Source organism: Acanthochromis polyacanthus, chromosome 17 (genome assembly GCF_021347895.1).
Source record: "Acanthochromis polyacanthus isolate Apoly-LR-REF ecotype Palm Island chromosome 17, KAUST_Apoly_ChrSc, whole genome shotgun sequence".
Taxonomy (NCBI): domain Eukaryota; kingdom Metazoa; phylum Chordata; class Actinopteri; family Pomacentridae; genus Acanthochromis; species Acanthochromis polyacanthus.
In genome coordinates this window covers 2,043,497-2,067,006 of record NC_067129.1, presented here as the reverse complement: position 1 = coordinate 2,067,006, position 23,510 = coordinate 2,043,497, and the positions used below count along the sequence as shown (strand labels likewise).

Below are 23,510 nucleotides of genomic sequence, written 5' to 3'. Positions count from 1 at the left end.
ATGAAGCGATATCATAGTGGTTCTTAGAAAGCAGAAGGATTCACTCCAGAAACTGCAGCTAAGTTCTTATGTTTTTAGCTTTAGTCTAATAAAATATTTGGGTTCATTTGCAAAGATCCTGTTTTCTGATAAGTTCTCTAAAAGGTGGACTGAAGGCCACAGTGTCTGCTGCTTAGAGCTGTCTAAATAAAACCATGCAAAGTTTCACAAAGCTGCAGCTGTCAGGACTAAATACAGGGGTGAAGGTAGTTTTAAATTCTTACCGGTACCATTACCAAAACCCTTGTCTCGCTCTAACTTCATTCATTTTAAAATAGCAAAGTTAAAACACAAACAAAAAAAAAACATATTAAATTTTACTGCAGGCCAATGGAATAGGTAGGAATTAAAGGCATGATGGAGGATGTTCTTTTTTGTTTAATTTGTCTGATTCACATAAAATGAATATACTGACCTTTAGTGGACTTGTATGTATGGTCTCTAAAAGAATTAAAAATAAATAAATAACTGTGGACATGGCAGGACCTGAAAAACATCGGCCAATCAACGCGCTCGGACCGAGGCGTTTGGTTTGCTCCCTTTCCTGTCAATCAAAAATCTTCCGGCTCAGGCCTAGTTACGTAGATTACGTACGCCTTGGACTTACGTGTTTTCTGTATGTGTTGCTTTGGTATAGCTTCGTAGTTAGCTGGCGACTTGTTTTGCTCATCTTTTTTTTACATAATGGCAGATAAAGATCCAGGGGGACCCAGCCGTAAAAGACAACTTCACGAGTCCTACGCAAGTTTCTGGAGGGGGGCGTTTCTTCGTAAATGTTAAGAGGGGGGAGGTTAGAGGGGGGGTGAGGGAGAGGTTGTATGTGCGCATGCGCATGCTACGTTCAAAGTCGTAGGAAATTAAATTTCCTCTAATGCCTTTAATAACACTTGAAAATATGGTAAACTTTTTGCTTTAATTGAAACACTGATAAACATCCAGAATACAAAGCTCTAAGAACAGACATGAGGTCATGAGCAAACACTCAGAATAGAACTAAACATCAAAACTCATCACCTAAAAAAATTTCCAAAGAGGCCTAAAGTAGTTCCAGTAGTAGTTAGTTTCTGATTTTCTGTGGTAACCCTTCTTCAGTGTCCCTGTCTTTTCCTTTAATCAAAGAGGTTATTTTCCTCTGCATTATTACTTTGACAAACATTTTTTGACTGTTTTGTAGTGCTTCTCTCCGTTTTTATTTAAAATATGCTTCTGTCGATGATAACCGTTGTAAATCCAGTTTAAAGTTTTTCAGCCAATCACAAGAACATGTGGAATTTCAGGTGTAATTTACTGCTCGCCCCGTTCCGGCGCAAACGACGCTTGTTGATGTCTATTGACGAGTTGTGAAAAATGTCCCAGTGCAATAAATCAAGCGCACCTACTTGCTATTGGCTGCTACTGGCCATAGCAGTCGCTGTGTTATGGAAAGTAGACACACATGCGCGCTCACGTACTGCTGAGTGAACGGTCGATAGCAGGCAGCTGGGCAGCGTACCCATAGATACCGGTGGAAGAGCGGCGTACCACCACCAGATCTTTTGCCGGAACACAGTACCGGACCGTTCCGACTCACTTTCACCCCTGACTAAATATCACAGATAAGCATGAATATTTAACAGATATGCAACATATGAATGTTTTCTTCTTAAAGCTGGGGTAGGCAGTGTGTTTGTTTGGCCTTTTAGCATATTCTAACTGAAGCAGTCTTTGAGGAACGTAGATTCCTGCCCCTCCTCCTGGCTCCTTTTGCACACTTTTAGAAATGTAGCTTATTTACCAGGATTTCTCCCTCTGATCAGGTGAGACAGTGAGAACAGGAGGTATGATGGGATAGATGGAAGACTTTCCTACAGGACACTGAAGGTTAATCCTGGTTGAAGACTCCATGATTTTTTAACCGTAAAGATCTTTGCATGTTATGAATGTTTTTTTTTTATGGGAACAGCTAAAGACAGAAATAAAGACCTGCAGCTTTTGCTCACCATCAGCAGGAGAAGGTTTTCCACAACAGCATCTGCATTTTCTGGACTTACAACATCATTTTCCTGCTCTACAGCCACTGAGGTCAACAGTCTTCCCTGAGGAGGTCAACAATCTGCACACATGCCTTAAAAACACGATGAAAGAAGGCAGAATGTGGCAGGATAGAGTAAAGGAGAGTGTGTGCAGCTAAACAGCGCTGGATAGGAATAAACAGCCAGGTCATTAAATGTTAAGGGATATGAGCTGCTTTTACTAATGCAGACAAGCTGAGAGCTAAACATGTTTGGGAGGTTATATTAACCTCATTCTTTAGTAATCTGGCTGCAGACATGCGGGTCAAACTTCACACTGGAAGTACAAGAAAAGTAAGAGAATATTAATTAATGTTCACAAGGTTAGACTACACGTTTGATCAGATTTACCGTCATTTATCAGCTTTATGCTCCAACTACAGCCTAAATAAACTCATAAATAATAAATATCTGTCTAATTTTATGAGCCGATATAAATGCATCATTGATTCCACAGCAAAATGCTTCACGCTAGAATGAGACACGTTTAATATCGGCCACATAAAGACATGGCAGAGCTGTTATCTGCCTCTGTCACCTCTAAAAACTATTACATTAAATTAATCCCCACATTTATATCTGTGTGAAGTCGAAACACACCTGATGTTTATTAAGACGCTGGAATGGTTTAAAGCTTTCTATAAGTCCTGCTCTGATGTAAATAAAAGAAGCTCTCATGTCCACACGTTACTCTGAGATAATTAGCCGCCTTGCAGTCACATCACAGAGATAATTAAACTAAACGGACTGTTCAGACAGAGCGGGGGAACTCTTTCAGCTCTGTGTACGTCTGTGTTGAAATCTGGCTCTGTCCTCGTCATCAAACAAACAGAATCTACTTTAACTCACAAACCTGCAGGCAAATGGCTTCAGGAGTCGAGAGGCAGCGAATCTGGAGTCTAATTAATAAAACAACGTCCAACTTTGACCATAGTTCAGCTCTTTAATAGGAGCATCTCTTAACAGGAAGTCACCAAAAATACATACAAAGAGCTCTAGAGAGACGTAGGATCAGGAATAGTTTAGTTTTATGAACATTTACGGTATTAACCAGTTCATATCACTGATTAGATTCTTAATATTCATGCATTGTGCACTTATTAAGATATCTACATATTAACATTTCTATTCTAAGTTCATGAGTAATTCCAACCAGAGCGGATGATGAGCTCTCAGTCAACATTATTTTTCTCATTAACACTTTTTCATACAGAGCAGCATTGTTGCAGTTTTATTCCATAATTCAACATCTCCACCCCTCTGAGAAGTCCAAGAGTTGATCGCCGTGTTCAACACAGACACAGAACATTCTAAATGAGTTATTATCTCTTAAAAACTAGACTTAGTGGAAGATTTGATCATGTTTTTAGACAGATTATTGCAGAGAACCAGCGCTCACATGCTTTTCTTCACACTATCCACTGGGTGAATGTTTGTTTCAGGTTCATCAGAGAACAAACTGAGCCAGTGTTAAAGCAGAACAACACTAGTTGTAGAATTCATGCTGTTATTTAGCTCCACTCTGCACTCTCTGGAGTGAGCTGTAGAGAAAGTTAATTCAGACGGAGGGGAAGTGTCTATAAATATCCATCACTGACTGAAGCCTGGGTAGTTTTCCTCCAGTCAAACAGAGTTTACTTCCTTAGAGCAACACTGGAGCTCCTCCTGAACACACCTGGTGGAAAGACTACAGGTGGAGAGCTAATAACGGATAGAACACTCACGCCTCATGTCTCTGAAGAAGATGGTCTGTCTGTAGGGGTTGAGCAGCTGGATAACGGAGTCGTCGTTGTTCTTCACCCGACAGCTGATGATGGCCATCTCCCCCTCCACCACGGACACGTTGTCTGTCACCAGGTTCTGACTCACAACTGGACAACACAAAGACACACACATTACCATCGGTGTCTTAGCCACAACAGACAAAAATAAACATTACTGTAAAACGGATGTGGATGAAATTTTCAGGGAAGATCAGAAATGACACAAGGACCAAGTGATTAGATTGTGGCAGTGATCCAGCGTATAGTCTGGATCCATGGATTAGCTAAAGATTTCTGTATCATTGCCAGATAGCGGCACGTCGTCACTGTAGCCATGACAACAAGTGAACACGACATCAGCTGGCTGCTGACGATCATGATTGTGATCCTACTACAAATCCACCACTGAGGACTTAAATGATAGAAGAAACAACTGATTAAATTGTGGGGGTGTTTCTGAGTCGCCCGCTACATATTTAGGTCACATGCAGAACACACGTGTGTGCTCAGCGCAAGGTCATCTTGTTTGTGAGTACATCTATATTAAATGGCCACATTCTATGGTGCCGTGACTTCTGATCATCAATAACTGATAAACAAATGCAGCATTTATAAAATAAATGCAACATTCCTGACATATGCGGGAATGAGCAGCCTTGGAGGAGGACTGCTGTCACTTTGATGCCCACTTTATTCTCGCATTATCTGTTTTGATAGATGTTTATAATGTTTATATATTATATAAATAATCTTTGTTCTTGTTTGGTATTTGCATTTTGATATTTTGATGTTTATGTTTTTTATAACTGCATTTTTGAAATTTTTACAATTGTAAGATATTTATTTTTTTGACAATTGCATATTTGATGTTAACTGTATATACTTATCTTCTGACAACTACATGTCTTTCTTTTAGCACAGACATGGACGAGACTCAGATTTCGTTGTACTATTGTGTAAAACAATGAATCATCTTAAACTGACTCAGATGTGTCAGTGGAAACCATGTGTGGCTTTCACAAATTCCTCCAGTCATATTTCTTATAAATGACATGATCAGTTTACCTCTATAAGACATGACACCACCAATAAACCAGCAGACATCCATCCAAACAGCTTCATGAAGAAGCATTAAAGTCAACTAACTCATTATGATTATGTACTGGGTATTTAGGTTAGAATACAGTCCAGTCCCTCTAATTTGTCTTTGCTAGCTGTTTTGCAGTCATTTCATGTTTAATGGTGGACCACAGGATTAAACAGAGCTGAGTGACCAGGAAACTGCAGCTCAGCAGCCCGTGGGCTGAGAGAAATCAGTCCCAGCCGTCGTCGGTCATCAGCCTCCTCTTAGATCGCTGCACTTCCTGTTTCACAAACAATATCGCTGCCTGAAGAAAGAAAAATGGATTCTTTGGAGCTCTGTGCAGCTTTGATTTGAAAAACTACAGTAATAACATCTCTGACTCTGCTTTGGGGGAACATCTACTGCTGCAGCTGATGCTAAGCCTCTGCTTTATTTTAAATGATCATTACAAACCAACAGCACACAGACTGCCGGCGGGGGCTGCTGGTGATGTCGGTCCCCAGCAGAATAGTTTATATTCACACATATGACTGAAAGCGCTTTGTAAATACATTTATTATTATTCTATGCATGCTGGAGGCTGCAGGGAACCACGGACAGACACCAACAGACAGTCAAAGAAAAACAAATCTGATGAACTATGGAGGAAATCAGCTGACTGTATTTAAAATGTTTATGCCACACATATGTCTGAAACAGAAGGAAAACCTGTAGCATGCTGTAAAAGCATCAGTCCCAACATTCAAACCACCGACAGGTCACCTCATAACATCTCATGAGAACACCACGTTCATCTGGCATCTCTCTGGAGCCATTTGGACACAACACCGAAATATTCTTGTACATTCCAACCTTTTTAAGCATCTTAAGACAATTTGAACTGTAATTGGTATCATATAAATAAAACTGAATTGAGTTTTACTAGATGCATAATGGCATGATATAAAAAACTAATATACTGGTTTAAACATACTTTGCTAGTAATAAATTTGGATTGGTCGGATCGACATAACGATGGCACATTAACTTCATATGAGGCGTAATTTAAATTCAAATTTCTGATTTAAAACTAAATTCAAGCAGAGTTAAGTTAATTAAAAAGGCTTGATAAGTTACTTGTTCTTTTTGATTTCCTATTTTAATGTGAAATTTAAGACGGTTAAGAGTGTTGATTAAAAATACCCTCAATTGCAGAGGAAAAGATAATTCCTCTAACTGAACATAATTTAATTAGAAATATTCATAACTCCTAGAGATTGATGCAAACTGTTGTTTTCTTTTGTTGAGTCCAAACGATGTTTTAGAGTGCAGACTAAGCACAGCCCATCATGATATTTTCAAACACCACTGCTCACCTAGCCTAGCCGCGCTTGACCCAGCTCTTAAGACACAAGGGTCTAGGAACGCTCGACAGGGAGGGAGGCGGGCTAAAAGGTTGTCTTTCAAATCACTCTGCAGCAAATGGGTAGGTATACAACCAATCAGCGCAACGAATAGGCTGACGTAGTTCCTAGAGCGCCGGCGGATTGTGGCTAAGTCCCATTAGCTTCCCAACCAGCGGAGCCAACTGGTATATTAAGGATTTGCCATATCCCGTCGGCATAAGTCCAAATACGTCTTTCTTCTCAATGAAACACTTCAGTGCCGTCCTTTGTTTATCTTTCAAGTTGAATTTTAGCTTCAAATTTTTAAGGGCTGTGGCCAAAGCCGAGTCGAAAGATAACTGTTTATTGTGTGCCGGTTGTTTCTGTCAGAATCGTCGCCTCTGTCGTCACTTAGTTACGCCCGCCTTCTGACTCTACACTTCATGGTGATTGGTCCGGCCAGTTTTAGGAGCATCCAACCTCGAGCCTTATGGAGGGTAACTAGACCCACCCTGGCAGAGAATTAAATTCGTTGCCGTGGGTTGTCTAGCGTGGCTAGGCTACTGCTCACCCTCAACACTGCAGAAACTGCTCAGGAACCATTTGAATACGATGAATCTCCCACCTGATGTACAAACTTCTCATCTGACTGAGCATCTGTGGTAGATGCCAGAACGAGTCCAATCTGTGGAAACCTGACCTTGAAACCGGACAGAACCCAAAGGATCCACTGAAGTAGTATTGGTGCCAGACACCACAGGACTTCCCCAGAGGTCCACGACTGAACAGGTGAAAGATGTTTTAGAGGCATGAAGGGGATCCACACATTATTCAGGTGGTTTTAATGTTGTGGTGGCTTTCTGTACCAAACCACAGAATTAGAAGTTTCTGCAGGAGCAAACGTGTCCTTTTCCAAAGCTTTCCTCAACAGCGATCACTTCATGAATTTTAACAAATGGGCCACTGAGGAAAAGAGAATGACTTGGATCAACTTTATCTCTTAGAAATTCTGTTTTCATACAACTGACAGCAACAAATGCATTTTTAAGGAGGACAAACTGAAAGTAAATTAGGCTTTCTATTGACATAACGAGGGAATAGTTTTAATTAATGCTTTTTGCAAGAAGTAAAAATGCTGACACTGAGTCTGTCAGTAAAATGCTCACAGAGAACATTTTAGTTTTTCCTCCAAAACATCAGACTGTGCAGAACAACATCCTCTAGTGATGACTACAGTATGCTGATAGATTTTAGATGATATGTTGATGAAAGTTTGAGGCAGACTAAAGTCTGGTTCAGAAAAAGTCCACGGTGACTTCAGAAAACACAACAACTACAATCACACACAAAATGCTTTCTTTGGGTCATCTAATATTACGTATGCTGAGCACCAAGTCTGTGACTGATTTACCTTAAAATGCTACAGTCAGGGAAACTACTTCCTGATACATAAGTGTATAAGTAGAACACAGCCTTTACGTCTATTGGTGCTGCCACTTACAGCAAAGCTAAAGCCAAAGTAAAGGGAAGCATTAGTGCTGCCAAAAACCACCGATTATAGTTTCCATTAGAACCCCAATCCACGGCCGTAGCATGGAGCCATTCAGTGAATTACAAACTATAAATAGGAACATAATAATTTACCTAAATCCGCCAAAAACAATTCCAGCCTGACTGAGAAACTCAGTAGCTTCTTTGCCAGGTTTGACAGGACAACAATACAGCTGTAGTCAGTGTTTCCTTGGTACTTACACTGCTCACACACAACATAAGGTTGGTCCTCAGCATCAGATTTACTACAGGCCAGGTCTGCTCACCAGCTTACAGGTGGATTTACCCACATCTTCGACCTCTCCCTTTCTCTGTCTCAAATCCACCAGCATTGAGACTCTACCAAAGAAACTGGCAGTGATGTGGCTAAATGACCCTGCTGCCATCTACATCATTTTCTATTTAAGAACTCCATACTGCAGGCCTCAATCAGCACCACTTTACATGCCAAGCTATTTGAACACATTTCCACACAGCTCAGTATAAAAAAACAGCCAGATGCTTATGACAGAACACTACTGTGTATCAGATACAGCTCTGTATTTGAAGCTGTTACCACAAGTAAACTGGACGCTAAGCTCCATAGTCTGGACCTGAATGCCCTCACATGCAGCTGGATACTGGTGTTTCCTATCAGCCACTTGGTCAAACCCACATCTTTCACCATCGGCGCTGGTGTTCCACAGGGTTTAGTACCAAACCCCCTCCACTATTTTTTTTCACATATTCAAAACACCATTTTAAAGTCTGTAGATTTAGACATTTCAGACTCATCAATGAAAAAGCTGCTTCCAGAGAAGAGTCTCAACCTGACAGAACAGTGCACTACTAATAAATTGGTTTTCAACATGAAAAAGACATTATTGTGAATGTTAGGAGACTTAAAGAGGTTCCCATCTGCATTAATAATGAGGCCAATCACAATAACCTCAGAGAACCGATATTCTCTGAAACCCGTCTGTCACCTTTTCCAGATGATCTGCTGAAGACAAAGCAGTGCCTCACATCTATTCCATGACACAGGAGCATTTCTAAAAACTATGCTATTTGCAGGGTTTCTGTGCTAGAATTTAATAACAAATGGTTGTACCATGTACCATCGTAAAGCATGAATCACTAAACATAATTCCACTGAATGATAACTCTCAGTAACATGATCTATTAATCCCTTTGTACCAAACCATTTGCTTAATGACGGTCTAACACCCAAACGTCATGAACAAAGGGATTTTCTGTAAGTTACACAGTGACTGTGTGGGAGTCTGTTGGAAGCTAAATGCACCAGAGAACATATCTAACTGCCTGATTTGCTGCTGGCACCAAGACTGAAGCAAAAAGCTTCACTTAGCATCATCAGAAGAGAAGAGGAAACTACCGGCACACAATGATACCAACAACATTTATAGCACTTGTTGCATAAAGGTGTGTGCATTAGCTGAGGATAGAGCATGTCAACACAGGAGGCATTCAGGTACAGCGATCATCAGAGGACACCAGGGTTCTGGAGGTATTTGGAGACCAACAGACAGTGACTGAAGCTAACTGAGGAATAAATAATATCATATATATGATAAAAATATACCTGGGCTATGTTGGTGGGATGTGAGCTGTTCTGCCAGCAGTAGACAGCTGTATTAATTAACATGGGATAATATTGTTCCATCATGAGACTGACAGTTGAAAAAAACAGCTTTCTGCATAGATATTATATAATATTCTGTGTAGACATGGTGTTATATTATTAAGGACCCAACAAGCGTCTTCCATCTCAGAGGTTCTAGAGAACATTTTCCTCCTTAAAACTGTTCTATTGTCAGGTTTTGTCAGTACTGACACTCCATGACCGAAGACCTGAGAGCCGATAACTGATCTGTGTTGCGTATAGATTATCTCTTCATAAGATCCAAACCCATGAGCACTAGTATTTGCTGAGACACAGTACTGCATCCACTGCTGCTTATTTAAATGCAACACCTCTACTTCAGTCAATCCCTCGGGGCTGCAGCTTTTATTGAAGCTGATTGGACACGTTTTCACTTGACATTTATTTGTATGTACACATGTAGGTATGGCACAGGGTATCAGCTGAGGGTCAGCAGGCGTGGGGTATCATGTCAGAGATGTCGTAGAACTAGACAGGATGCAGACCAGTTTGTCTTCCAGTACGTTACACGGCGCAGGATGAAAGAGCAAAGCCTCAAACCTGATGTCAGATCAGGATATTTTCCCCCGATGTTCTGCAATCTGAGACCAACATTTAGACAGTCCTGGTCAGACAGACAGAACCAACCGTCAGTTCAGCCTCTGCTGATTAGTTTTCATTGAATTTAATGAAGGATCACATTGCTGCAGCATTACACCTCATAAATATGACAGCTACTACACACAGGTGGTTCCGTATGACGGGTAGACGGCTCTTTTAAATTACTTTTAGAATTACTGAATTCTACTTATCTGTAAAGAAATGAAAACTATGGAGCTTTATGTTAATACCTCACTTCCAGATGCAGGGCGAAGTAGATGGAGCTTGCATAAATAAACGGTGTGAGGCTGTTGCTGTTGCCTCTCTGGAGCGAACCACACAAAGAGGATGCTGTTTTGCTTCGCTTTCAATTGAAGTTTAGAGAGAACTTATGGTTGAAGTCTTTGTAATCCCCCTTATACTTTCCTCCTACATGGTTATGAAAATAGAATCACAAATACATCTTCTCTGAGAGGCTAAAAGGGCCGACTCAAGGGTGGAGGAGCAAAAGAAACCAAAAGAATGCAGGAAACATCAACTGCTAATTTGCATGCCTCAGTTGTCAAGCACCTCTAAATATCCCTGCCATTTAGAAGACAAGGAGGATGAGGTGGGAAGAGAGAAATTGCATCCTCTGATGCTGACAGATAAGGATAGACAGCTTAACAAACGAGATTCAAATCAGCATCCCTTGGTGGCCCGACGCAGCCCTAAATAAATGAACCTTGCTGTCTTTAATATTCAAGACCCAACTTCATTTTCAAAGATGTGCAGAGGTGGGCGGCAGGGTGGGCATCTGGTTATGATAATACGCTTACATACTACAAAACGAATTTCAAGGCATCCGCTGAAGGTTAGCAGGCAGCAGCAGGGTGCTGCAAGGTGTCTGCTAAGTCCTGTTCTCAGCCAGTGGAAGTAGAAGCAACGACTTCAAACGGCGGCTGCTTGTCAGCCACTTAATTGTTCCTGTTGTGCAAAATAAACAAGTCTGACACACTGAAGACGGGCCGGGAGGTAGGGGAGCTTTAAACTAATTAATGGCCAACAACAACCCTGAGCTGAGCCGCCGAGGACGACGTCAGAGGAGCTCCAGAAAAGCACTTCTGACACCAAGGTGAGGAAAGGCACTTTAAATCTGGAACATAACGCTGTTTTTTTAAGCATTTCAAAGTGTAATTTTGGAATGTATGAGATCAGGAGGAGCCACAGGGAAAAACCAAGGAAAAGAAAATAAAGGCCAAAGCTTGGAACCAGTACAGCTTAACGTTAAGATTATTAAATGATAATAGAATTAACCTACCATTGAGTAGCTGATTGCTGGTTGACTATTAGAGGTTTTTAAATGTTTTCCTGATTTACAACTACTGATCAAATTCAAGCCCATGCAAAAGTACCAGACACTGCAGTTCCTCGAATGACCACTTGAGGCTGTCTTCAAAAGTGAGTCATTCCCATAGACCCCAACTTTAGTGGAGAATAAACATGTTTACAGTCTTGTACAAAAAACGGTTTTGGTCTCTATCGCTAATTTACTCATTTAAAATTACTGAGCAGCCGCTACATTTTTATATAACTCACCTGTTGAAATTGTATTAAGGCTTAGAGTCATACATAATTAAGATCAGAAACAGTCCATAACCCACCTCAGCTTTAATCTTTCTTCACATCTTTGTTCATTTTTGGATTAATCAGGAGTTCACACTGAGCTTCAAAAGGTTCTTCAGTAGAACGGGGTTTGTCAACCTTCATATACAATCCATGTTAATGACGTACATTTAACATCAAGATAAGATTCTTAAAAATGACTTGGCACATCTCAACTTTATACGTGTTACTTCATTCATTTTTTACATACTTTGTCCAAGTTACAGCTATAAAATGAATAAAATGTTTAGCAGCACCAGTCTTAAACAGCTAAACCCTGCATAGGCATTGGTAGATGACTTTAATTTCCATTACAGTGCGGATCCTCTCAGTTATTGTTCAAACTGACAGTTGTGTAATTGTAGTTTAACCTTCAGATAATTAACGGTGACTGAATTCTTCTTTCTTTGTGGACATTGTTTATATTTCGAAAGCCCAAACTTGGACGATTAATGTCTCCTCAGAAAAGTATAGTAGAGGCAGCTTTGTGAGAACAAAGAATGAACCTGTCAAAGATCCTTTTAATGACTTAGAAGTAGTCATAACCGCATAGAATATTTTATACATCACCAGTCATCCGCTGGAGCCAAAAGCAGCTGTTTGCACGTCACCGTGACATATGCGTCAAAATATTTCCGTGTTCTCTCGGAATAAATATGCAGATCGGCTGTGTGGTTCCTTCAGGAGCTGTGAAGTCTTTATGGAAGGAGCTGGAAGCTTTTCATGACTGATAACTCATCAAGAAGTGTGACAAGCATGGGAGCATCTGGTTTAGCAGTGATGGGCAGGAGTACGGCAGTAATGATATGCTTTATTCAAACAAAAGTCTCAAATTGAAGCTTTTAGTGAGACACATTGAGTTATCAGCAACTGTCCTGCAGAACAGCAGAAGATAAACTTCACAACTGAAACTGACATTATGATAATGGGACACCAAAGATGGGGGGGAGTGACGGATAATTGCTAGTCTGAGCTGCACTTAATGCATTTCCTCCAAATGTTTAAAACTATCACTTCATTTTCCATTTTCATTAGACGTGAGCTTGGCCATTTACACAGAAATACAAAGACAGCATCACGACCCATCTGTCTGCCGGACACAAGAAGAGACCAGCAGCATCACCATCCAGAAGAAGAGACCAGCAGCATCACCATCCAGAAGAAGAGACCAGCAGCATCACCATCCAGAACAAGAGACCAGCAGCATCACCATCCAGAAGTAGAGACCAACAGCATCACCATCCAGAAGTAGAGACCAGCAGCATCACCATCCAGAACAAGAGACCAGCAGCATCACCATCCAGAAGAAGAGACCAACAGCATCACCATCCAGAAGTAGAGACCAACAGCATCACCATCCAGACGAAGAGACCAACAGCATCACCATCCAGACGAAGAGACCAGCAGCATCACCATCCAGAACAAGAGACCAGCAGCATCACCATCCAGAACAAGAGACCAGCAGCATCACCATCCAGAAGAAGAGACCAGCAGCATCACCATCCAGAAGAAGAGACCAGCAGCATCACCATCCAGAACAAGAGACCAGCAGCATCACCATCCAGAAGAAGAGACCAGCAGTATCACCATCCAGAACAAGAGACCAGCAGCATCACCATCCAGAAGAAGAGACCAACAGCATCACCATCCAGAAGAAGAGACCAGCAGCATCACCATCCAGAAGTAGAGACCAGCAGCATCACCATCCAGAACAAGAGACCAGCAGCATCACCATCCAGAAGAAGAGACCAACAGCATCACCATCCAGAAGTAGAGACCAACAGCATCACCATCCAGACGAAGAGACCAACAGCATCACCATCCAGACGAAGAGACCAGCAGCATCACCATCCAGAACAAGAGACCAGCAGCATCACCATCCAGAACAAGAGACCAGCAGCATCACCATCCAGAAGAAGAGACCAGCAGCATCACCATCCAGAAGAAGAGACCAGCAGCATCACCATCCAGAACAAGAGACCAGCAGCATCACCATCCAGAAGAAGAGACCAGCAGCATCACCATCCAGAAGAAGAGACCAGCAGCATCACCATCCAGAACAAGAGACCAGCAGCATCACCATCCAGAAGAAGAGACCAGCAGTATCACCATCCAGAACAAGAGACCAGCAGCATCACCATCCAGAAGAAGAGACCAACAGCATCACCATCCAGAAGAAGAGACCAGCAGCATCACCATCCAGAAGAAGAGACCAGCAGCATCACCATCCAGAAGTAGAGACCAACAGCATCACCATCCAGAAGTAGAGACCAACAGCATCACCATCCAGACGAAGAGACCAACAGCATCACCATCCAGACGAAGAGACCAGAACCTGAGCAAAGAGCTGGGAAACGATTTTGGCAGCGTGGAACAGTTTGGAGGCCCATGTCTGGCTCAGTCTCTCAGCTGTGTTCATATTCAGAGAAGCTTTGAAGCATCTTTCCATGGAATAAGAGATCTACTGTCTGGAAACTGGGAATAGTAGAACAATCTGCATGAATGTAGACGAGGAAACTCTCCACCGTGTGAGCAGGAAGACACATAAATCACTGCTTTATTGACCCGATATTCTCAGGCAGCTGCTGGGAAATATTAGATTACAGGGAAGCATATAATAATGACTACAGAGATATTGTTCTCTGACACTGATAAAATCCTGAACAGTCTCTGTTGACTCTTCTCCAACCTGTCATCCTACACTCTAATGCTACTGGCTTTTATTAATTTCACAACAACATGGAAATCAATTTAGGGACTTGATTGAAATGAAAAATATGAACGAGTATTCAGTCTGATGTGTTTTTTGTCAGTTACATCATCATCACCAGCAGTAAAGCAGCTTCTCTTAGTGTCTGAGGAAAAGTTTTCTGGATTCATTTGAGATGTGAATGAAATGAAAACTCTGAATGTTTGAATACTGGAAACCACTGAGTGTAGAAACAGATTCCTGTCCACATCTGCATGAAGGAAACAATGCAAGTGACACAGAAATGCATGAATCAGACTGCATACCAGGTATGTTTCTGTACTGACCCTCACCGACCCTGGGGCTAGATCTCCTGTCTGTCACTGCAGCTGGATGGATAAAGAGTTAAAGCAGCAGAGGTTAATCCAGCACTCTGTCTGTGGTTCTGACAGTTTGCTGTGGTTCTGACTGTAGCTACAGAAAACGCTCCAGATGTTGCTTCTCTGATGGTGACTGAGGCCATGGAAGGTCAGACCAAACTACATCCAGGTTTTGTGCAGCCAGAGTGCTCCTTAATAAATGCTCTTTTCTTCCATCAGAGCAGCCAATCGATATATTCTAAATACAACCAGAACTACTGCCCTAGTCTGAGAAACAACCCCCCCACCCCACCACCACCGACAGCTTCAGCAGCTGAGCTCAGCCGGTCTGCAAACCTTCAGCTCTCCACCTCCTGAGTAATGAGCTGTATATGCATAATGCAGAGTGTCACATCATCCATCCTCTCAGAAGCACCTTCAAAGTGTTTAATCTGGCAGTGAATTATAAATGGACTCCAGCAACACTTTGGACTGGACCAAGAGCTTCTGTGGTGAAAAGAAAAACCCTGTGAGGGGCCAGAACTTATTCTGAGGAATTGCAACGGAAAAACATCCCACATACTGAGACCCTCTGGGGCTGGGGACCCTTTTACTGTTCAGACAGCATTTAAAACTTTCTTTTTCTAAGAAGAAAACAGCTAAATGAGGTGTGATTATAAAAGTTTGGATTCCTTTCCTGTTGTGCACAAAATAAACAAGTGCCAGAAGTTACAGTTGGTCAGGATTCAGCAGGACAGTAGCAGATCAACAAGACGTTTCTGCTGGTCCTCATTTACAGAAGTCTGTGTCAAAGTCTGAGAGGAACTCTGTCAACAGGATTGGATCTAACGAAGGTTCAACCAGAGATGGATCTACAGCTTCAACCCAGAGATCAGTCTTTGCAGTGAAAAGAAGGCGGCTCATCAGGAGCTCAAGAAGAAGATGCTAGAGAAGGTTCTAACATGTGAACTGATCCCTTTTTGTCAGACCGTCAGCCACAGCTTCTACTCTAACACCCTGATGCATCAGAGCAAGAACATTTGTTATAAATGACCAGAACTATAGAAATATAAACAGGGTTCTCCATCAGCTCTTCAGCCGACAAACACGCGTTGCTCCACAGCTTCCTTCCTGCTGGATCTGGTCTGGGATTTCTACTTTTTCCCCAAACAGAAATTCACATGTAAGTGTCACTGTTTAGACTCAGTGAGGAGATCCGACACGCATAAAGCCTGATGTATTTACAGAACGTGACTTCTGAAGAGCGTTGTACGTGCAGCAGCTGTGCTTCGCTGCTCAAGAACACTAATTAGAAAGGCATTTAAATCAGGTGCAGCTTTACTTTTTTCCAGACTCAATCTTCTAATCTCACCTTGTGACAGAAGGTCTTCAAAGTATAGTTTAGGTATGAAAACTATGACGTCAGACCGTACCCAGCAGTTCTGCTTCACAACAAGCACCAACAGTTTAAAGGTATCATCTCAGTGTAATGAAGTAATAAAGTAGTAGTAAATGAGGATATGATTTGGAAGCTGGCGTCACAAAAATATCCAGTAAAACCTGGACTCTACCAGGGTATTTAATGGTGTAATTGTACTTTTTATTTTTACTGTGGTTTCAATGCATTCAGCACCAACATGAGACCATATTCATCGTGTAATGCTGCATCCCTGTGAGGGTTAAAACAGTGAAAGTGTGGCTTTCATCCCATGTCATGGAAATGGCCGGTAACATATTTGCCCCATGGCGCTGAGGGGGGTGGATTTCAGCCTTTGGCCATCCGTGTCAAACAGTGGAAGCAGCAGATCCCAGATTAAAGTTGTCAGACGATGACACCGAACACCGGGCTGAACAAAGCTAGCCCGAGGCCCACATCCATAAGACTGAACAAATGTCGTGTTCTGTGTGTTCTCCAGCAGCTGCATATTTCCATCCGATTCAGTAAGAAATGTTTGCATATTAACCGGCACAGATGGAAGCCGCGACGGGGACAGAAGATCCTCATCAAACCCGCTGGAATATCAGACACCAGCACATTATCCGGATCTGCTCTTTGACTCACGAGATGAGACTCGCTTTGAAGGTTTCGTCGTTTACATAAAACAGCGTTTGTACACAGGACCGGAAGATAAGAAGGTTTCTGAAAATATCAAATATTAATCCAGCATCAGCGCGCTAATGTATGTTTTTTGCTGTTAACAGCGCTCCCTGTGGTGTTATTAGTGGTAATAGCACTACTATTGCATTTTTTATTAGACACACTGTTAAACATGCATTTATTCATGCCTTGTCTCAATCAGAAGCGTGATGCAACGTACAGTAATCTCATAGTGTGGAGCATTTTCTTATTTTATGTATTAACGGTTTCATGCTCTCTGCACCGCGTGTGATCTCCTCGACCAATCAGAGACATTCATTCCCTCTGACATTTCCAGGGACATGTGTATCTGAATGCTTAGTGAACAGCACACAATCACTTCTCTTTTTTTGTCTTGTTGTGGCTCCTGCTGATAAAATGACAGATCTCGGTGCACCGGGCCGTGGCGTGTTTGTGGGTGAGATTTAGCGTGAGGAGAGGCCGCCTGATTGCATGTTTCTACAGAGGAGTGTGACCACGGCTGATTGGATGTTTCTGTTTGCTGCAGGAAGCCGATTTCTGAACAAGAGAGCCACATTATTGCGTCCCAGGTCATTGTTTAGCATGATGCTGGGCGTGGATCATACAGAGAAATGGAAGTAAAAACAGCTTCAAAGTCAGTTCAGCCTTTAAAAATAATTTAAATCTTAATTCTCAGTCTAGTTTTCTGGTTTTGAAAATTATATCTATCAGTTGTGCAAAGAAAGAGGAACAAACAAAGGTGAATTATTCTTCGTCTACATGAATAATTTGACTGTTCATGCCTCTAGGAATGTTATATTTATAAAATATGATCATAACTCATAAATAGTGAGAAATGGCGTCACAAGTGTTTTAAATGGTTGTCAAAATGGCTGCCAATTTTGTGGATAACTGCACTAAATTAAAATGCTTTATGGGTTCATTTATAACATATTCTATAAGTTCTTTGTATGTTCTGTGAGCAGAGTTTATAGCTCCAGCTATCAGATAAATGTAGAGAAGTGAAAATGCAACATTTAGCTCTGAGAAGTAGAGGAGAAGAAGAAAGAAAAGACTAAAGTAAACCACACTAGATATTAAATGTCCTGAGCTCCATCACACCACCGGCTCTGATGGATGTTTGGATTCTTTGGTTTCTGTTTCCTTTCCTGCTCCATCAAAGCTAAACGCTCAGCCGTTACTGTGGTCAGTTCTCCACTGGCATGATGAAAAAAGGAAAAAAATAAATAAAAGCATTGAAGCAGTGGAAGCCTTTGCTTTTCAAAATCTATTTGACACGAGTAGAGACTTGAATTTGGAGCCGTCACTCCAAGCAGGATCCATGAGAACAGAACAACCCTTCAGCCGTGTGGACGTCAGCGCTAGCGACTGACAGCTGGAGGCAACAAAAGGTCAAGATCCTGTTACGGCCGACCACTTCAGACGAAAGGAATCCCTCTGAAAGACGATCTGTGGACCACTACTGTTAGCAGTTCAAAGATGTGACATCCAGAATGTATGGAGGATGACCCCGTCGGTCAGTTTGATGATCTGACCACAGCGCTCGTTATCCAACACCAGATCCTAACGAGGTGAGCCGGCGGATCTTCACTTTTATTCTTTATACATTGCTGTAAAATAAAAACGATCAAACTGCAGGTGCACATGATGATCACGCCTGCAGGAATCAACACACCGTTTTATTTCCTTTTTCCATCACACGGGCCTACATTTATTTAAAAAGATTGATTATTTTTGTGGAATAACTACAGAGGCGCTAACAGATTAGCATTGTTGTGTTATTGATGTTTTGTGTGTCTTTTTACGAGTTCTACGGAGCGCTGAGTGATTTTATGGAGCCCTAGTGGGGGGCGCTTTACAATGCATCACCAGAACGACTGCTTAGCATTTTATCATTAACTGGAAATAAACAGCTGCACTTTTCCTCAAATTCATAATCCTGAGTGGAGGAAATTAATCCAAACAGCAGTGGAGCCGTTAAGAGGTGACAGGAGTTCTTTTACACCACACGGCCTTGAATTTGAAGTCATTACTGTCTCTTAAACAGGCGGGAGTTCCCTCACTTAAACATCTGAGCATATTGTTATAGTAAAATGCACTTTAACGAATAAAATATGGGATAAATATCAGCCACTGGAAGCTTCACTGTAAAGTCTGCCACTGTTTGTTGCTCTAAAGTTGTAATGAATATTCCTTCTTCAGCGGTAAAATCCTCCTTTCCAGACCGACACTGCATTATTCAGCTGTGTAATCCAAAATAGAGCAAAGCTAGAGCTGCTGATAGCAGAAAGCCCTTTGAGGTTCACTCACATGTAAGATAATGCATCTGACTGAATTACTAATAAATAGCTTTAAAGTGTCGATGGAGCCCAGAGATGTAGACGGGTCACAGTTAGAAACATACAGACAATAAACTATATGTACGCTGCTGGACCAGATGGTGGTGCTAGATGGAAAGTTAGTACTGCTGATTGTGAAGGGAAAATTTCATCCAATCGTTGCTGTGATTTTTCTGTTTGGATCGAAGTCATGAAGCAAATGATGCAAGCGGAGGAACATCATCATCATCAGATATTACTTTAAATATGTCTCAGGGCTGTAGTCCTGTAACTCCGCCCTCCGCTCTCTCACACACACACACCTGATGCTTGGTGGAACAGTGGATTTGTGACACATCACGTAAGCAGCGGGTGTGAAGAGCTGTGAGGGTGTTAGATGTTAGCAGCAGCCTGGAAGTGGCTTTAGAGCCGCCGCCGCTCGCTGCACACAACGCCCTCATCTCTTAATGAGCGCAATGCAAATTATAACAAAGCAAATAAATATACAGAAAACAGCACATCTCAGTGGAGTATTCTCAGCTCTAAGTGAGCTGCTATCCTGTGGTTTGTTTATCGTATGCAGACAAAAACTCTCATTTTCATTCAGTCCAACACGCTACTCCCGTGTTTACATTTTAGTTTTTAAAAGCACACATGCAAATTAAACACATTTACTGCTCGTCTCTGAACAGATCAGTGAAGCTGCATGGTTTAGTTTAGTGCCGCTGTAAAAACGAGATCCACTGAGGACAGTTAGGAGATTGTACAGTATTTATAGATGAACGTGGAACAGCTGTTTCTGAGAGTGTTGATGCAACCATGGACCTGAATGGGTTTTTAGAATATGGACAATTAAGAATCACCAATTAACGGAAGTATAAAGGCACATAAAATAGAAGTGCTCAACACTAAAGTATCACAAAACTGTCCTTAAGTATCATACTTGAGTAAATGTACTTAGTCACCTTCCATCAAAGCATATTAGTAAAGAAGTGTTTCCATAAGGGTGGCACAAACACCAGATAAACAACATTATGTTCTTTCTACAAAGCTGCTCCTATCAAGTCCACACCTGATGATTTTTAAAAATATTTCTTGGTCTTTATCATAGGTTTGTACTGTATGTAGTTATTTATTCGTTCACTGAAACAAAACTATGTTCCTTTTCAATATCTGGCTTTTAAAGCTCTAACTGGTGGCTTGTTATTTTAAAAAAAATACCAAAAAACAAATGAAGATCTGGAAGATGATTCAGCAGTTTGAAGTGTAGGACGCTCAAAACTTCAGAAAAATCTGTATAAAATAGATCTTAAAATCTCGGCATTAAAGTGACACTGAATGAAAGCTCAGGATGAACCAAAGACACCGAGATCCATCTACTGCATGAAGATTCACTGAAAACAAGAAGTTTGAACCAGTAGCTTCCAAGACACCTTGTGATTTAAACACTACCGTTCCAAAGTTTGGGGTCATCCAGATAATTCCATGTTTTCCAGTAAAACTCCCACTTTTATCCATGTGCTAACATAACAGCACAAGGGTTTTCTAATCATCAATGAGCCTTTCAGCACCATTAGCTAACACAATGTAGCATTAGAACACAGGAGTGATGGTTGCTGGAAATGTTCCTCTGTACCCCTATGGAGATATTCCATTAAACATTTCCAGCTACAATAGTCATTTACCACATTAACAATGTCTAGACTGGATTTATTATTCATTTAATGGCATCTACATTGGAAAAAATGATTTTCTTTCAACAATAAGGACATTTCTAAGTGACTCCAGACTTCTGAACATCAGGAACATTTGGACCTCGTAATGAGAATCAAAGTCATCCTCTGGAGATCATGAACATCAAGTTTCACAGCAAACCGTAAATCAGCCGCTGTGCATTGATGTAAAATGTCTGATAAACCTTCTTTTTGCTGCTCTGCTGAGAGGATATTTCCAAAAAACAGGATTACAGAAGTGGTAGAGGTGATGATGATGCATGAGCAAAATAAACTGAAGCTATTCAACGTGTTTTATGTTCTCTGGAATCTGAGCTGCTGATGCTTCTCCTCCAGATTCAGAGCAATTCAGATGTTCTTCTGCTCACCAGAGACCACTTCACATCAAGAGTACATCGAGTACCTATTTGAAATACAGACGACACGACGGAGGCTCAGAAAGCTTCACAATGAAACCTCCTGATAGCTGGGAAAAGGTTCTGATCACTTCAGGGGGATAGCTGAACCAAACGTACGTTTAGATTGACGATGACTTCTCGATCTCTAATGAAATATATCAAATTAGTGATGCTCAATCATTGGCATCGTCCTTCAGATTTGGTTTCATTTCATTATGAAGGCCTGAAACTGAAGTCAGATGTGTTGTAGACTTATAAATATTGATTAAAACTCAATATAAAGAGTGAAACCAAAAGCGACGTAACTGTAACCTGGTGTTAAACAAACGGTTAAATGATTATCTGCAAATAATGAACCATCAACGGAACTATCAGTTCTTTCTAACTAAAGAGATGTAGTAAAATAATCTCTATTTTCCTAATTTTTTTTTACAGTTATTACCCTAGACATAATAAGAGAGCAATTTTCAGGAGGACTTGTAAGACCACCTCTTGTGAAATCCTGTTTATAACCTTGTTAGCATGTCGACGTGACGTTCATGCTGGGGGACACATCACAAGTGGAATAAATAAAGGTCTAGATGTTGGCAGTTTTATTGGTTTCCTTTGTCATTATTCTGATTCAGAATCAGTTTCCGGTTGCATAAAGACGAGTTGTTCGGACTTAAATTAACGGCTGAAGAGGGAATTTACAATCTTTGATGGGTTGAGAGTTATTTTCCTTCATTCATTATAAAACCACAACATTTTCTGAAGCACAACCGAAATGAGTGTCAGTTCAAAGAGCTTGAAGTGAAGCTCCGATGTTTGATGAAATATGAGTTTAGAGTTTATCCCAGCCTGAATGCATGCATCCAGGAACAGGATTGGAAGTCATCTAGAGTCTGTTTCTGGAAATGGGACTGATTAAAGTCCAAGTTTCGGTCTAGATTATGACTTCTGAAGGTGTTTCTTCACCATTAAGTTATTTGCTAACATCGAACACCATTTTCTACAGAGCAGGTTTAATTGGCACTGATAGCAGCAGGTTTGAGGCTTGAAACAAAACAAAGACTGCAGAAAATGAACGAAATAAAAGAGAGAAAGCTGCAAAATTCTGTCAGAAGGTGGCGGTATAGAGAAAGATGAACATGCAAGAAGAAGAAGAAAAACAAAACTCTTCATCTATGAGTGAAAAATGATGTAAAGTCTTAAGAGTTGTTTCTTCAAATTCAATAAAGTTGGTATTAGCTGAGTTTTTGAGGCAGAATCAGCTGATCAGCAGAGGTAAAAGTTCACTACATCAGACCGGATTTTAAAAAGGTGTTTCCATCAATAAACACCTCAAGTGAAATTTTACAGTTTCTACCAACTCGTTTGGACACAATGCTGCAATGTTCCCTGTGGAAGCACCGCTAAGGAGCTAAAACAGGCTAAAAATGGTGAAGAGGTGAGGAGAGCTGCAGAGGTAATGTTTACTCATCACAGTCCACGAGGCCACGCGGTCCTTTGTCAAATTAATATCGATTCAGGCGGCCGTTTCCTGTAATTACCGGATATGGATAGTTTTATAATAATTCTACGGCTATCCCCTACAGGAACCTGCTGATGACTCGGCCTCATTAGGTTCAGTCTGTCAGGACGACTCAGCTCTGACACGACGGTTACGTAAAACAGGTCATCGTCTTCATCCTCATCATCATCCTCATTGTTACGAAAGGTTTCCTACTAATGAACATCTGAAAAGATTCTCTCCTGCCTTCTAGTCCTGGTTCCTCCCTTCCATGAGGAGACAGAGGGAGTGCATTGTGCTGGAATCAAATAATGAAATCCAGAAGTAAACAGAGGAGAGGGGACGGATGGATGGACGGATGGATGGATGGAGAAAGGAAGGGCAGTGGAGAAGGAGGAATGGAGGGAAAGCGGCTGGTTGTCGGTGTCGTTAATGATGAAGAAAATGGAGGGTCATGTGGGAGCCATGGCTGGATGGAGAGAGAGAAAAGACGAGGAGGAGGAGAGGATGACTGGAGCGAAGGGTGGATGCTTTGTGTTTATTATCCTGGTGTGTTTTCTCCGTGCTCCAGCCGTGTTTCAGAACAACATGCCTTCACGGTGTGAGTCAAACCAGGTTATCCATGAACCCGTGTGCAACATGTATGTAGGAGGAGGAGGAGGAG

The 23,510-nt window shown here is 41.4% G+C and overlaps 1 protein-coding gene across 1 annotated transcript in view; it reads right to left on the bottom strand.

The window, feature by feature from the left end:
* Positions 1-23,510, bottom strand: part of cadm1a (cell adhesion molecule 1a) — a 488,723-nt gene that overhangs the window by 122,423 nt on the left and 342,790 nt on the right. Inside the window, 1 exon segment of the mRNA XM_022196138.2 lies at positions 3,815-3,961. Coding sequence (XP_022051830.2) covers positions 3,815-3,961 — 147 coding nt within the window.